The 13,571-nt window shown below is 40.4% G+C and overlaps 1 protein-coding gene across 3 annotated transcripts in view; it reads right to left on the minus strand.

Annotated features, from left to right (window-relative positions):
* TNIP1 (TNFAIP3 interacting protein 1) overlaps positions 1 to 13,571 on the minus strand; it is a 62,270-nt gene that overhangs the window by 13,877 nt on the left and 34,822 nt on the right. For all 3 annotated transcript variants that reach the window (XM_075210073.1, XM_075210074.1, XM_075210072.1), the window contains 8 exons: positions 9,623 to 9,817; positions 8,472 to 8,566; positions 7,356 to 7,479; positions 4,918 to 5,007; positions 3,708 to 3,773; positions 2,950 to 3,081; positions 1,202 to 1,330; positions 158 to 286 (listed from right to left, as the gene is read on the minus strand). In XM_075210073.1, coding sequence (XP_075066174.1) covers positions 158 to 286; positions 1,202 to 1,330; positions 2,950 to 3,081; positions 3,708 to 3,773; positions 4,918 to 5,007; positions 7,356 to 7,479; positions 8,472 to 8,566; positions 9,623 to 9,817 — 960 coding nt within the window. The remainder of the gene's footprint in view (positions 1 to 157; positions 287 to 1,201; positions 1,331 to 2,949; positions 3,082 to 3,707; positions 3,774 to 4,917; positions 5,008 to 7,355; positions 7,480 to 8,471; positions 8,567 to 9,622; positions 9,818 to 13,571) is intronic.

A 13,571-nucleotide genomic window follows, 5' to 3' on the forward strand; every position in this document is an offset into this window, starting at 1 on the left:
GCACCCAACCCCTTAATACCCCCTGTATTCTTCCATGTCTTGTCCTCCCAATCTCCATTTATCACATACACTTCTTACTTGCATGGTGTAGTTTGGAAGAACTCAATATATAAAGCAGTGAGTTATTTCACAGTGTTACTTTGGAAGGAGGATGCACCTGTTGTTTGAGGAGTTCAATCTGAGTAATGAGTTCCTGGCGCTGGAGAAGTCCCGTGTCTTCTGCAGAGAAGGTGAATGAAGGAGACCGAGGACTAGATCCCTGCAGCTTCAGGACGTCTTCAAGTGCCTGCCAAGATAATAACAGTGTCTGGTCAGCAGCTTCCAGTTAGTAATGTTCCTTCTAGTCATTTATACTTAACGTGGATAAAATTAGTATTTGGTTTTAGTCAGACTGATCGGTTTAAGAATTAAGAACCTTTAAATTGTAAGGTGTCAGGAATCAGAGAAAGAGTTTAAAAAAAAAAAAAAAAATCACATTTATTTCATCCAGTAATAAAATGATTCACATATCAGCAGCAAACAATGAGAGGAAATAGATATTATTATTCTCATTGTTATTTATTAAGATGTATTGTTATTTTATTGTCATAAGCTCTTATTATGGGCCCTGGCACATGCATGGAGCTGGCGGCCTGATTTGAACTTCCAATTCCGCTGCCACTCCAAAAATTAAAATTAAATTAAATATTCTCTTTAAAAAAAAACACAAAAATAAATATTTATTTTCTGGGGGTGGGGCAATGGCTCTATTCATTTGAAATAAATTTAAAAAAGTTTCTTACTGAAAATAATAAATCAATAAATTACTTTTTACAAATGTTTCTTCTATTGCCATATTGCCACTATCCTGAATTAACACAACAGGGACTTCCGCATAAAAGCATTGGAATGCCTCCGCTAGCAATACTAAGCACTGGTGGGGTTATTGTCAGCAGTCCCCCTTACTATATAGGATGAAGTGAAGAAAACTCTATTGTCCTTTAATAAATCAGCCCCTTAAATGAAAAACAAAACAGTCTGAATGACATGAACGCAGGTAACCAGGCTGCCATGATGAGAGGGGACTGCTTTTCCCATGGCCTATCACAGAGGTACAACTGCTTCTAAGACATCTCTGTGGCTCTTTATACATGGCAGAGAACGGGTGTATTATTATTTTATGGTTAGGTCGCCAGTGAGCTCTGCTGGAGCAAAGAATTACTTTATTTAGTCGGCTGATCTCTCGCTCTTGGTATTCACGCTGTTTGCAGGTGGAACTCAGCTGGTCATGAAGAAACTTATTCTTTTGTTTCAGGTCCTTTATTTCAGATTCCAGGGTTTGGATTTGTGACTGAGGGGGAAAAAAAGGTATTGGAGTTATTCCAGAAAAGACACACACACACACGAATACATATTAACACAGCCATGAGCACTGTGCATCACCAAGAGTCCCTCATCAAGCGTCTCTCAGCATCATCATGAGTCCCTCATCACCATCACCAAGAGTCCCTCGTCATCTTTGTCACCAAGAGTCCGTCATCATCATCAAACGTCTCTCATCATCAAGCGTCTCTCATCATCATCATGATCAAGAGTCCCTTATCATCATGCGTCTCTCATCATAATCATCACCAAGAGTCCGTCGTCATCATCACAATCATCAAGTGTCTCTCATAATCATCATGTGTCCCTTATCACCATAATCAAGCATCTCATCATCAAATGTCTCTCATCATCACCATCATCAAGCGTCTCTCATCATAATCATCAAGAGTCCCTCATCATCACCATTTATCTCTCAGCTTCAGAAGATTGTAGTGTGCACAAATTCTGAGAAAGTTTATACGGTTCAGTTTCTGGCTAGAATATACAGACTTTCATTCATGTACATATACTAAATACTGGGGGGGGAGAGGGGAGATGGGGCGGCATTATAGGGAATAATTACATTGAGCCTCGAATACTTCCCATACCCATCTTTCATCTAACATGATATATCACAGTAAGTTTTTACTGCTGGTGGAATTCACTACTTAATAATGCAGTATTTTAAAACTATGTTTTGTTAAGATGCTTTTTAATATTTTACTTAGTGATAGTAACAGTGACATCTGCATATTGTAAATAAAAAAAATAAAAATAAAAAAAGTTCATCATCACCATCAACTATTTATATAGTGTCACCAATTCTGTAGCGCTGTACAGAGAACTCACTCACATCAGTCCCTGCCCCATTGGAGCTTACAGTCTAAACTCCCTAACTTACACACACACTCAGACAGAGACAAAGGACAATTTGATAGCAGCCAATTATCCTACCAGTATGTTTTTGGAGTGTGGGAGGAAACCCACGCAAACACGGGGTGAACGTACAAACTCCACACAGATAAGACCATGGTCACGAATCGAACTCATGACCTAAGTGCTGAGAGGCAGAAGTGCTAACCACTAAGCCACCGTGCTGCCCTCATAAAATGGTTTAGACAATAACTGATGTCTCTCTATGGAACAGCAGCACGGTAGAGAGTATAACTAATGGAAGTAATGAGAAACTAACTATTTAAATTATATTTATTTTGATATATAATAAGCAAAATAATATTACAAAAAAATATTGATGGTTTTCTTTAGTGTGGAATAAATATACATTATTGCATTTGTTAAACAAAACAGACAGCAGGACAAGAATATATCAATAGAGGGTGCTGGGTTTCCAGAATATAATATAAGTGTTGTATCTCATCCAATGGATTATTACATTCCTGTGCAGATACTATCATATTTATAACATGGTTCAACAAGCCCCACATCGAGCTCAGCTAGCCATCCGTTCACAACCAACAGAGCAGAGTTTATACTACAAATGTCCATGTGCTCACAACTTTAGAAGGATAATGAAATGCATCTCCCCATATATTATTACAGTGCCCCCTTCTCTTATTCCATCTGGCCATTACTCCTGTATCTTACCTCCTTCTCCTCTATTTTGTCTCTGGCCAGAAGAAGTTTGCGGTCAAAATCTCGCTGCTTGCGGTCTCTCTCCGACTCCTGCTCATTCTCACTCTTGGCTGCCTGAGAAAGCTTCTGCCGCAGAGATGTGATCTGTGTGGAGCAATTGGGGGACATTTTATAAGGATACTAATAGTGCAGCTAAAAGAGATCTTCTAAATTCTTCCAGAATAAGTGAATCATATACAGGGGAAGAACTGCATGGACAAAGGTGTAGTTTGGTCTGTGCAATGAGGGGGCCAGTAAGACATATATTTCTGAGGAAGAGTGGGGTGGCAATGTTAACATGAGCAATCACAAATCTCTGCAGTAAGAGGCCAACTTATTCTTAGAAGGCATAATGAATACATTAATGCAAGCACTGATTATAATGGAAATAATCCTACCTTACTACATAAAATTGCTTGCACTAGATGACCCTAAAAGACACGCGTTTCACCTTCACTGACTTATACATTAAGTCATGGAACATTGTCAAATTGACACAAGAGAAATTACTGTTCACCAAATCCAACAATATTTGTACAGGAATGACATCACTACTCACCAAATAGAAGATATATTTCAAACAAGTGACATCATCTTCCAATTAGAAGTATATTTTACAGGATATTTACCACATACATCATTATAACATATCACTAGTGTATTCCAGGTGATTAGACACAAAGTTAATTTCAGTAACAATAATAGTAGTAGTATTATTAACAATAAATTACCTTCTCTTCATACTGAAGTTTCATAGAGCGGAACTGCTGATCCCACTGTTTATTTACTTCGAGGAGCTGTGGGAAACATTCACCATGTAGTTATAGACGCGGATCATCACCACTAATGTAGACAGACTCATTATGTGTGGTCAGATAATTTAGCCATAAGCAGTAATAAAACCCGTTTTTCTGCAATGATGAATCTTTATTGATCAAGGTTATAGGGGATCCCCTTCGTCAAGATCACAATATAAATCTTACCAGCTGTAAATCTGGAGAACGTTTATTTCAGCCACAACACCGGTTGTCACAGAGATCATCACTCTCTGCAAAAATGTTTTCCATACACACCGAATTTCAGGACGCACCTGGGATGCAGCAAGAGCATCCATAGAGCCAGTGTATAAATGTACATAGGATGCTCTTACCATAAAGATCTATGATCTCTGCGATGTGCTGCGGAGTGCCTCCAGAACAGTTCACAAAGGCACCCCGTGGCTATGTATCTCCACCCATAAAGCTGCGCAGGAACACGAGCGGAGATTCCTTACCGTAATAAGCTGTGACGTCAAGCGACACATCACTCTGAAATGGATTCCCCCCCTAATGTTGTTAAAGGTACCAAATAAATTTGTGTGACGGAATTAAAAGTATAAATCCAGTCTCAAACATTTAAAGCAATGGATCCCAATCTTTCTCAGTTCCAGGCACCTTTAGGGTCTCCATAATATTTTCAAGGCACCGATGAGCCAAAAGAATTACCAAGTAGTCCCCCACCTTGCTTACCAGCGGCCCTGGCACCCCTGTGAGATGGCTGCGGCACCCAGTTTGGGAACCACTGATTTAAAGAATAGATAAAAATCAATGACCAAGACCCCCATTCTCACTCCCAGCTGATAAATCTGCAGCACCTGCATTCAGTGTTTTGCCAGGCTGGCCGGCCTGGAGAAGTCGGTGTGTACACTGCTTGCTGGCTAGACAGCTACAGTCTGAAGTACATCCCATCCACTTTATTTAAGAAGTGTATCTCCCCCTTTCACAATAATATTACTTAAGTGGGGGGTTATTCCCACTTTGCATCTGATTACTGTAAACCATGTCCTATTAGCCGTTCTAGATCTTTTTTGCATACGAACCAATGATATAGAGTACATAAGGCACAGAACGAAAACTGAATGCAGAAATAAACTTAGAGTATTTTGACGTGACATTTTCTCACCTCCGCCCTCTGATGTTCCAGAGCTTTCACTTTCTTTAACAAGGCCCCACTTTGATCTTTATTCGTTGGCTTTTCAAGCAACTTGGCTGCCTAGAAGATGGACAAATCAAAGTTTAATAAAAAACATTTTAAAACCACTCGGTTCTACAAGTTTTTAAGCATGCTGCAATATTATATTAACATTGATATAACAAGAAGGAGCAATTAGCAACGCTTGTGGTGGAGGCAGCCATTATGTGCGGTGAACCAAGATTCATGAGAACGCAGACTATAATTTCAATAGGAACCATTGACATTACTGTGACATGAGGCCCTGTCGCTGGAAGAGACTTGTATTGCTGCACGCTCGTGAATAATGGTTCAGTCCAAAATAATGGCTGCTACAACTTTCTGTAGATGGTAACACAAATATAAACGTCTCAGCAAAACCAAATAAACTCGTATGGATTTAGGAATCGAGTAAATAAAGATATGTGAATGACTGATGTGAGTGAGTTCTCTGTACAGCGCTGCGGAATTAGTGGCGCTATATAAATAAATGATGATGATGATGATGATGATGATATGTGGAATATCCTACTAATTTTTCCTTTATATTTTAATTATTTCACGCCCACTTATACAGAGTACTTATAAACAGTCTGGGCTGGACTCCACTATAACAGGAAGTCTACGAGCACTGGGCCCCCCCCTTGCTATAATGACAACCAGTCCCATCTCTCTGCTCCCAAAGGCCCCACAATGTAGTGGGTAATTTGAGTCCCAGTATAATGGACAGGCGTCCCTAGGACTAGCTGTCCACAAGTCCTTTTCATAGCCTTGGTCCGACAGGAATATGATGACCATACCAAACTGGACGAAGTACACCGATAACATTTTATTTTATGTGCTTAAAAACCAAAAAAAACAAAACACCCTTTGGCAAACAATTATATTCCCTAACTTCATGAACATTTGGCCTGCCAGGTATCGCTGTACGATAAAGGGTTTCACATCGGAAGTATAAGTCTGTGTACGTTATCTGTCATAAACAATCGCACAGTTCACCAAGGATTAAAATGTATGCCAGGATGTGTGTGAGAACGTCTAACAGAGACTTAGAAGGACTGGATTTCATATTTACCATAAGCGGATGGAATGTTATATGTGTGATAAGAACAAGCTCACACGGTTATCATTCTTGGCTCAGATTTATCAAAGATCATAAACCGGAGGTAGACTATAAAATAGCTGCACTTCAATATAACTAGAAGTGTATTAAGAATAAAGCACATTTAGAGGACAGCACTGAACAGAAAGGAGCAGAATAATTGCTATATGCCAATTGTCTGTCTGTTTTTCTTTTTGCACGCGGGTTTGTATGTCATGGTACTGTGTATTGTAGGGTATTGAACAGCAAAGGCCAATTGGAAATACAAGATGTTGCTCCTAGAGACTCTTAATAAGACCCTAAAACAGGGTTTCCCAAACCCAGTCCTCAGGGCTCCCCAACAGTGCAGGTTTTCCGGATCACATGTGACATAATTAGGACCACCTGTGGATCTGTTACAATGTATCAGTCAGTAATGAATACACCTGTGCTCCAGCAAGGAGATATGGAAAACATGCACTGTTGGGGAGCCCTGAGGACTGGGTTTGGGAAACCCTGCCCTAAACTAAATTGCCATATTTCTTCAGATGAAAATATTTTCATAAAACAGCAGCTAAATTAGCATAGCACAATTAATACATCAGAGGCTGTGTGTGTCATATAATTGTAGTGAAGCATGCATTATGATATTTGGTGGATGATGTATTTTTGCTTCAGGAAGGTGGCTGACTGGGCCTATACTCAGCCCCACAGCACAGTATATTACATGCAGCTGAACATTACCAGGAGTGGCTAGACAGGACAATGTGCCAAATGGCATTTTCCCACAGACGTAATAATTGGCGTTTATTGGGGTAGTTTATCCAGTTTTTGTAAATTTGATTGTTTTATCAATTTTTTATCCAATTACCAAAATAACTGCATGTATGTCCACTGCTAATGTCTTGGGGCCTGAGTTATTAAGAAAAGTAAGGCAAAAAAAAGGAGTAAATGTTCTCTGGGACAGACCATGTTACAATGCAAGGGGTACAAATTAGTTTATTATTTTGTAGGTAAGATAAATACTGGTTGTTTTTTCATCTAGCACACAAATACTTGATGGCTTTATTTTTACACTGAAATTTAAAAAGTTGATCTAGAACACGCCCTTCCCCAACTATAAATCTGTCCACACATTTTATATTTGCCTCACCCTCCAACGAAACATGGTTTTGCCCAGGGGCAAGGTTACTCCTTTTTTATGCTGTGCTCTCCTTAATGACAGAGGCCAAGGGCCTCTAACAAGTGAATGTGTCATATTAGGGGGCAATAAACCTAAATACAGTTTTGTGCTTTCATGTTCATCCACCTGCTGGTGAGCATCGTTCTCCGCTTTGGCTGGGGTCTCCCCCGCTGGGGGCTTATCCACATTTGATGTCGCAGGAACTTTCCCTCTGTCCAGAATCAACATTTTCAGCTCCAGATTTTCATATCTTCAGAGGATCGACCAAGAAGAGAAGGGAAAACAGGTGTAAACTTTAGGCTGTACAGGGTTAAACTATCTCCACTGAGAATTTATTTTACTACCTTTAAATTTCAATCAATTCATTGTATCTTATTTAGGGTAGAACAAGAACATTCTAGTTATGTATTAACCTTTCCCCCCCCCTTTTAGAGAAATGAATATAAGTATATAAGCTATATAAATATAGTCCTAATTCTAAACATATATTTACTTTTATTTATTTATATTTATAAAGAAATATATCAATATCTCAAATGAAGTGGATGGGGGAATAATACATTATTATAATTTTCTTTGTTCTTCACTAGATAAGATCCAGTAAAATGCTTTCACTTCAAGTTCAAAGGCTAACTCCACCCCCTTTTAGCTAGTTCTGCTTCTTTGTAGGCATACAGCCAACTGTACTGGATACATATTTTATTTTTTTTAACTTTTAATGTGTATTTTTGCATTGTATAAAACTGGTATAAAAATTAAATGACAAACTAATCTGAAACAAAACGAAACCGTTCCAGTTCCAAAATGCCAGCTCCCACCTAAGCCTGGAACAGACACAAAAACACTTCTCCCCCCTCATAAGGGACATGCAGTAACATTTCCTCCATTCTGGAGTAGTTTTATTATTGTGTGTAGGTCCACAGTTCTCAAACTGTATTGTATATGTGTATTGTGTCTGCTACAAGGTGCAATTGTTTTTTTTATTTAACTGTATTATTTACTTTTGAGATAGCTTGTTTAGAAGAATAATGATGAGACAAGTGGATGATATAACCCATAAGGGCCAACTAATTTACTTCTGCGCATGACTTTTTAGTCCAAGACAATAAAAGAAAGACCCAATACATGATATATAATTGGCTTCTTAAACAGCATTTGCTGTGTGAAAATGGAATGTTCTACATTTGTTCCAGAGATTGAGTAGAGAATGGTTGAGTACATATAGCTAGATGTGCCTCGTACCTCAAAGCCTGCTCAGCCTGGCTTCTCTGCTTCCAGTCTGCTTCCAGCTTGGACCGCAAGTCCTCATTCTCCTTCCTCAGCTGTTCACACAAAGTCTGGAAGTAAAAATATATAGATAAACTATATATATTATCAGGACTGCTTTACTATATACCTATAGGACACGTTTTCTTACTTAAATGTGCGAAAGGCAAATATATGATTTTTTGCTTTTGGTCACTTACCCAGACCCACACCAGACCAACATAGCCGTAAACTATGTCACTTCCTGCTCACATTGTGGCTCATCCATGGTATTTATGGGTATATGACCCACTGCGGGTTCTAACTAGGTGAACCAGCTGAGCATCCAAATTGTATCACAGTCTGCAACACATTTTATTCCACACCCAGCACAATTAATAAAGTTTATAGCTGTATATTTACAAACGGTAGGTATAAAAGTAAGTAGTATTTTGGATGCTGCCTCCCAAGGTCACCTGGTCTCTAAAAACCTGTTAGACCTTTGCACTGGTCTCCATGATTCAGAAGTGGATGGATCCCTTGCAGAAATCCGGCAAATGGGAGAGGTGAGGAGGCACATGGTAAAACAAATATAAACATTAAATGGGAAAAATACAACCTGATTCTACATTTCTATGATTATTACATTTCTAATGAATAATGGAATTAAGTCCCCCATTAATATACTCTATTTAGGTTGTGAGACTTTCCTTTCCAATTAATTTTATCCCAAAACCATTATCCGTTTTTGTTTGAACTACAGTAGAGTCAGTGTGTGATAATGCATGCATACAAGACGAGCAGATGAAGAAAGTTCATTTGTAAAAAGGTTTTGGACACATTGTACATGGCCACCTGCAACGTTTATTAAATAGAATATATTTCCAGCTTCCATCCATCCATGCTTTTTAGCCATATCTTTAGATCATAAAGAGCTTTTATGTTTGTTATCTTAATGCCGTACTTTATTGCTGAAACAATTGTTTCAAAGAGTAGCCTTGTATCGTATCCCAGGGCAGTGCTAATAAACACCTTAACCTGATTATGTAAAGACATAAGTGAAAAGCACAGAAGTTTATTATGCAAGACACATGTCCACTATTATGGTGGTGAAAAGAGGAAGATATAAAACTCCCACTCTCCTTTACCTGTAAAACGGACGTTCTTAGCTCATTCTTATGCACTTTATTTGCCAAGCGGTTAAACTCCAGGGCCATGCGGCTCATGTGATTAAGCAGCCTGTTCCGGTCAGGTTCCTCAGCGAACATACTGAGAGAATTCTCCATACGTTGTAGGTGGTGCTGCAGATTGTCATCCTCCTGTTGTACACTGGGGCCAGGATCCTGACAGGAAACAACAGGTCAGCAGCCAATCAGAAACTTTAATACCATGCCTGCTTCACCTTGGTCACATTCACATGACACAGCTAATAGAGCCAGCAATATATTACATTATGCAAATGTCTGGTATAAACTTCCCATTATTCACTTTCCTTTTATGCCTTTAGAACAAGGATATAAAAAATATTTATTTTTTTTAAAAAAAATACAGAACAGAAACAATATCTCGTTTTGTGACAAAAGCCACACATATTTCATTGTGAAATCATGGAAAAACCCAGCTCGCCCCATAAGGGGAAGCCGCTGTAAGACAAAACCGTAAGAATGCTGCAAAGTATGACTGGCTGATTTATATAGATTGCTGGAACATACTATTCAGTTTGAAACATGCTTAATAACTGTGTTGGGGAAAGGGGTGGAGATTACATGTGAATTGATACCTTCTAAGAGTGGCTGCCACCTACTCACAGTGGAGACAAGCACTTTGTGGGCTGGAGCCATATTCATGAATGTTCAACTTATGAATTCCCTAGGAACTAGTGGTTCAGCTCACAAGATATCTGCCTCCATTGTGTGCAGGTAACAAGTGCACTTTATAGAACATGAGATTTCACTGCACATGCTCAGAAGAGCAGAGCGGGGAGCCTCGGGGGAGTGGTCAGGAATTGTCAGGCCCCGCTCACCTACGAACCCTGAAACGGTCACACCCCGTGTATTGGCGTTAGTTCCACCACTGGTTAAGACAATAAAGTTAGGAAAGTGAATAAAACACACAGGCTAGTATAGTCTAGCATTGTGCGCAAAGTGAGGGACTATCTTTACTACTAGTGTCACTTTTTGGAGTTTTAATGATTTTATTACCATTGGCGGATATGTGCCTAGAAATTTGCTTTTCCTGTATACAGTGTATCTGGAAGGTGCAAAAGTTTATCCCATTGATAGTAAAGACAGAGGCTTGGTTTAATCATTTCGGAAGGTGAAAAATTGAGTAAATTATTTGCTCTGTCGCCCCCAGAATAACAGAGCGCATCTTCCAATGAGCATTTTCCACCACTTCAATTTAATTTACATAATCTCCTCCCACAAACCAAAATCTAATTTTGCCATCTAGATATACAAGTTGGAACATGCATGCCCCCATCATGCCCCTAGCCCGCACTCAGCAAGGAATGTCTCAGCCCCCTCCCCCACCTCCTCCCAATAGGAGATGCTAAATTCAAGAGCAAAATCTACTGCTTAAAATTGGGAGGATCTGAGTAACATCAGGAGCTGATGATATTTGCAATGCACATGACAATTTATGTGCTAATCTCACTAATATTTTTATTTAGAAGTCCAAGCCGACCTGTTCTTTGAGGACAGTGATATTATCATGGATTATTATTATTATATTTTACGTATAAAGCGCCGTAAATGGTCCGCAGCCCAGCCGTACATAAGGGGTGAACAGAGAAGACACTTACAATATATTTCACAATGCACAAACAACTAATAATAAAGCATAATGACACAATAAATAATTACACAATGAACAAACAGCCACAGATTGACAGAGAACATAATATTGCAGGACAAACTACTGACTAAAGAGTGAACCATACAGATAACACATATGAGAACAGTGGGCACTCAATGGGTACGGATAAGCAGAATGATAAGTCCATGGAGGAAATTAACAGGAAATCACGTGGTACATGGAAACAAGTCAGCACAAGGCATGACGGGGACTAACGAGGAAGACGGAGAGTGTACAAACGTGAACCACAGAGCAGAGGACAATGCCCATAAGAGCTTGCATTCTAAAGGGTGGGGGTAAATCTATACAATAGGTGCAAATGGGACAGTAAACATAGTAGAGCACACTATGGTGCAGAGGTCTGCAAGATGTTGAGGCACAGATGGTGCACAGTTCTGGAAGGCCAAGATAACACCGGTTCCTAATGGTGATATAACCCTGTGTCCTGACTGTACACCCGGCACTAGGAAGGCGCATTTTCTTTTATTTCTCACCTTGCCGAATGTTACATATTAAAACTACTCTATGAAGTATTCCAGTATGGCAAAGGCTGCAGTTATACATGCAAGGACTAGAGGCAGTCTACCCCCTGCTGTAACTGGCAGAGCATATAAACCATCCCAGCACATAGCATGAAGGGGCCCTAACTGCAGCAGGATTCGGGGTAAAGCAGAGCTGCTAGAGGGCGATGTAGAGTGCTCTCCTGGCCCTTCTGCATGCAAGAGACTGGAGATGGTATTGTAGAGGCTGATAGACCTGACAAGGACAAGAAACAGCAGCACCAGGCCAGTAAATGGAAGGGCCAGGAAGGGGGTGTCCTGCAGAGGTCCAACTGGGAAGCGATTCGAATGGGCAAAGCTCTGGTGGAGGTTGGGCCCAGTCCCTGGTGAGAGGAGGCTGGTTTGGTGCAGTGAAGATAGAGGCTTGGCTGTCAGAGAAGCTGGTTCGTTGCGGTGATGGTGGAGGGTTGGTGGTCTGATAGGGTAAGCAGGGCAGCAAGAGTCCCAGGGCCATCGGAAGAAGGCGTGTGGTAAGTAGACCACAAGTAGGACGTCAGCCCCTGGTTCTGGTTGCTCACTCCGAAAGCAGGTTGGGTAGGCCACAGGGACGATGGAGCCAGGGCCTGGTTGATCACAGGAAGAAGATCCAGGCTGGGTGAGGTGGTGAAGGCGAGCCGAGAACCTTTCCGGTCTGGAGGATAACAGCCCCATAGATAGAGATTCTGGGGCAGCTAGGCAGCGAGACAACGCAATGTTAAATCCATTCCAGGCGCCGTGAAGAAAGAGATCCTGGGCTCTGAATAAGCTTTATGTGTTGAGGGGACCAGCAAAAGAAAAATGAGTATTCCTGGGGAATATGGGACCCCCGATGTAAGGGAATTAGCAGCTAGGTGAGGGGAGCTGGCAGAAACACATCCAGCTAGGATGCCATCTTAACTTTATGGTTTATTTGTAAAGCACCCCAGAACTCAGTAGTGCTGCAGGATAACAAATCATACAAAATACAAATCTCACAATAAACAGAACAAGCGTACAAGGTTGATGCAGGAGGTGCAGGTATGAGACAAAGAATAGATAGGGCCCTAATTACGAAGGCTTACAACGAGCAGTGATATTGAAGTAAGCAGAGTTGGAAAAATACATGCCTAAAATAATGATTATAAAAATATATATAGTTATCCATTACATGAGAGAGCAACTCAGCCACACTGTAAATGTGAAGGCTATAGCACCCTCTTGTGGAAAATTTAGGAACTGTACTAACCGGGTTCCAGTGGTTCGTTTTTGGAGCAGAGTGCACCATATGTAATATTTAGATATTCTATCTAACAGTTTTGCTCAAACAACAAGCAGAGGTGAATTCAGAGGTGACAGAGAAGGGGAGAGAGCGGCGCAAAGACACTCCATATGATAATGATTAATCTCATTAGCAAGCATGTATGCCCTCAGTCCACCCAGACTGCACCCAGTCATCCGCTGGGGGCATGCCCCTGGCGGATGACCGTGTAAAGTGGCAGAAAGGGGGGAAATATGTAGGACAGATATTTTCCCAGGTTCGGTTGAGACTGAACGTGGGCAAATAATGAATCTTTCAAAAGGAAACATTGCTAAAATAAAGTATTAGGTTCCAAATGAAAAATGTGTACTTGTAAATATACAGCCTTCTACCCAGTGATGGGCTATTGCCCCACATGTGGTCAGTAACCGCATGCGATCCATGGGGGAAAAACACTGCAATCCT

Source organism: Mixophyes fleayi, chromosome 4 (assembly GCF_038048845.1).
Source record: "Mixophyes fleayi isolate aMixFle1 chromosome 4, aMixFle1.hap1, whole genome shotgun sequence".
Taxonomy (NCBI): domain Eukaryota; kingdom Metazoa; phylum Chordata; class Amphibia; order Anura; family Limnodynastidae; genus Mixophyes; species Mixophyes fleayi.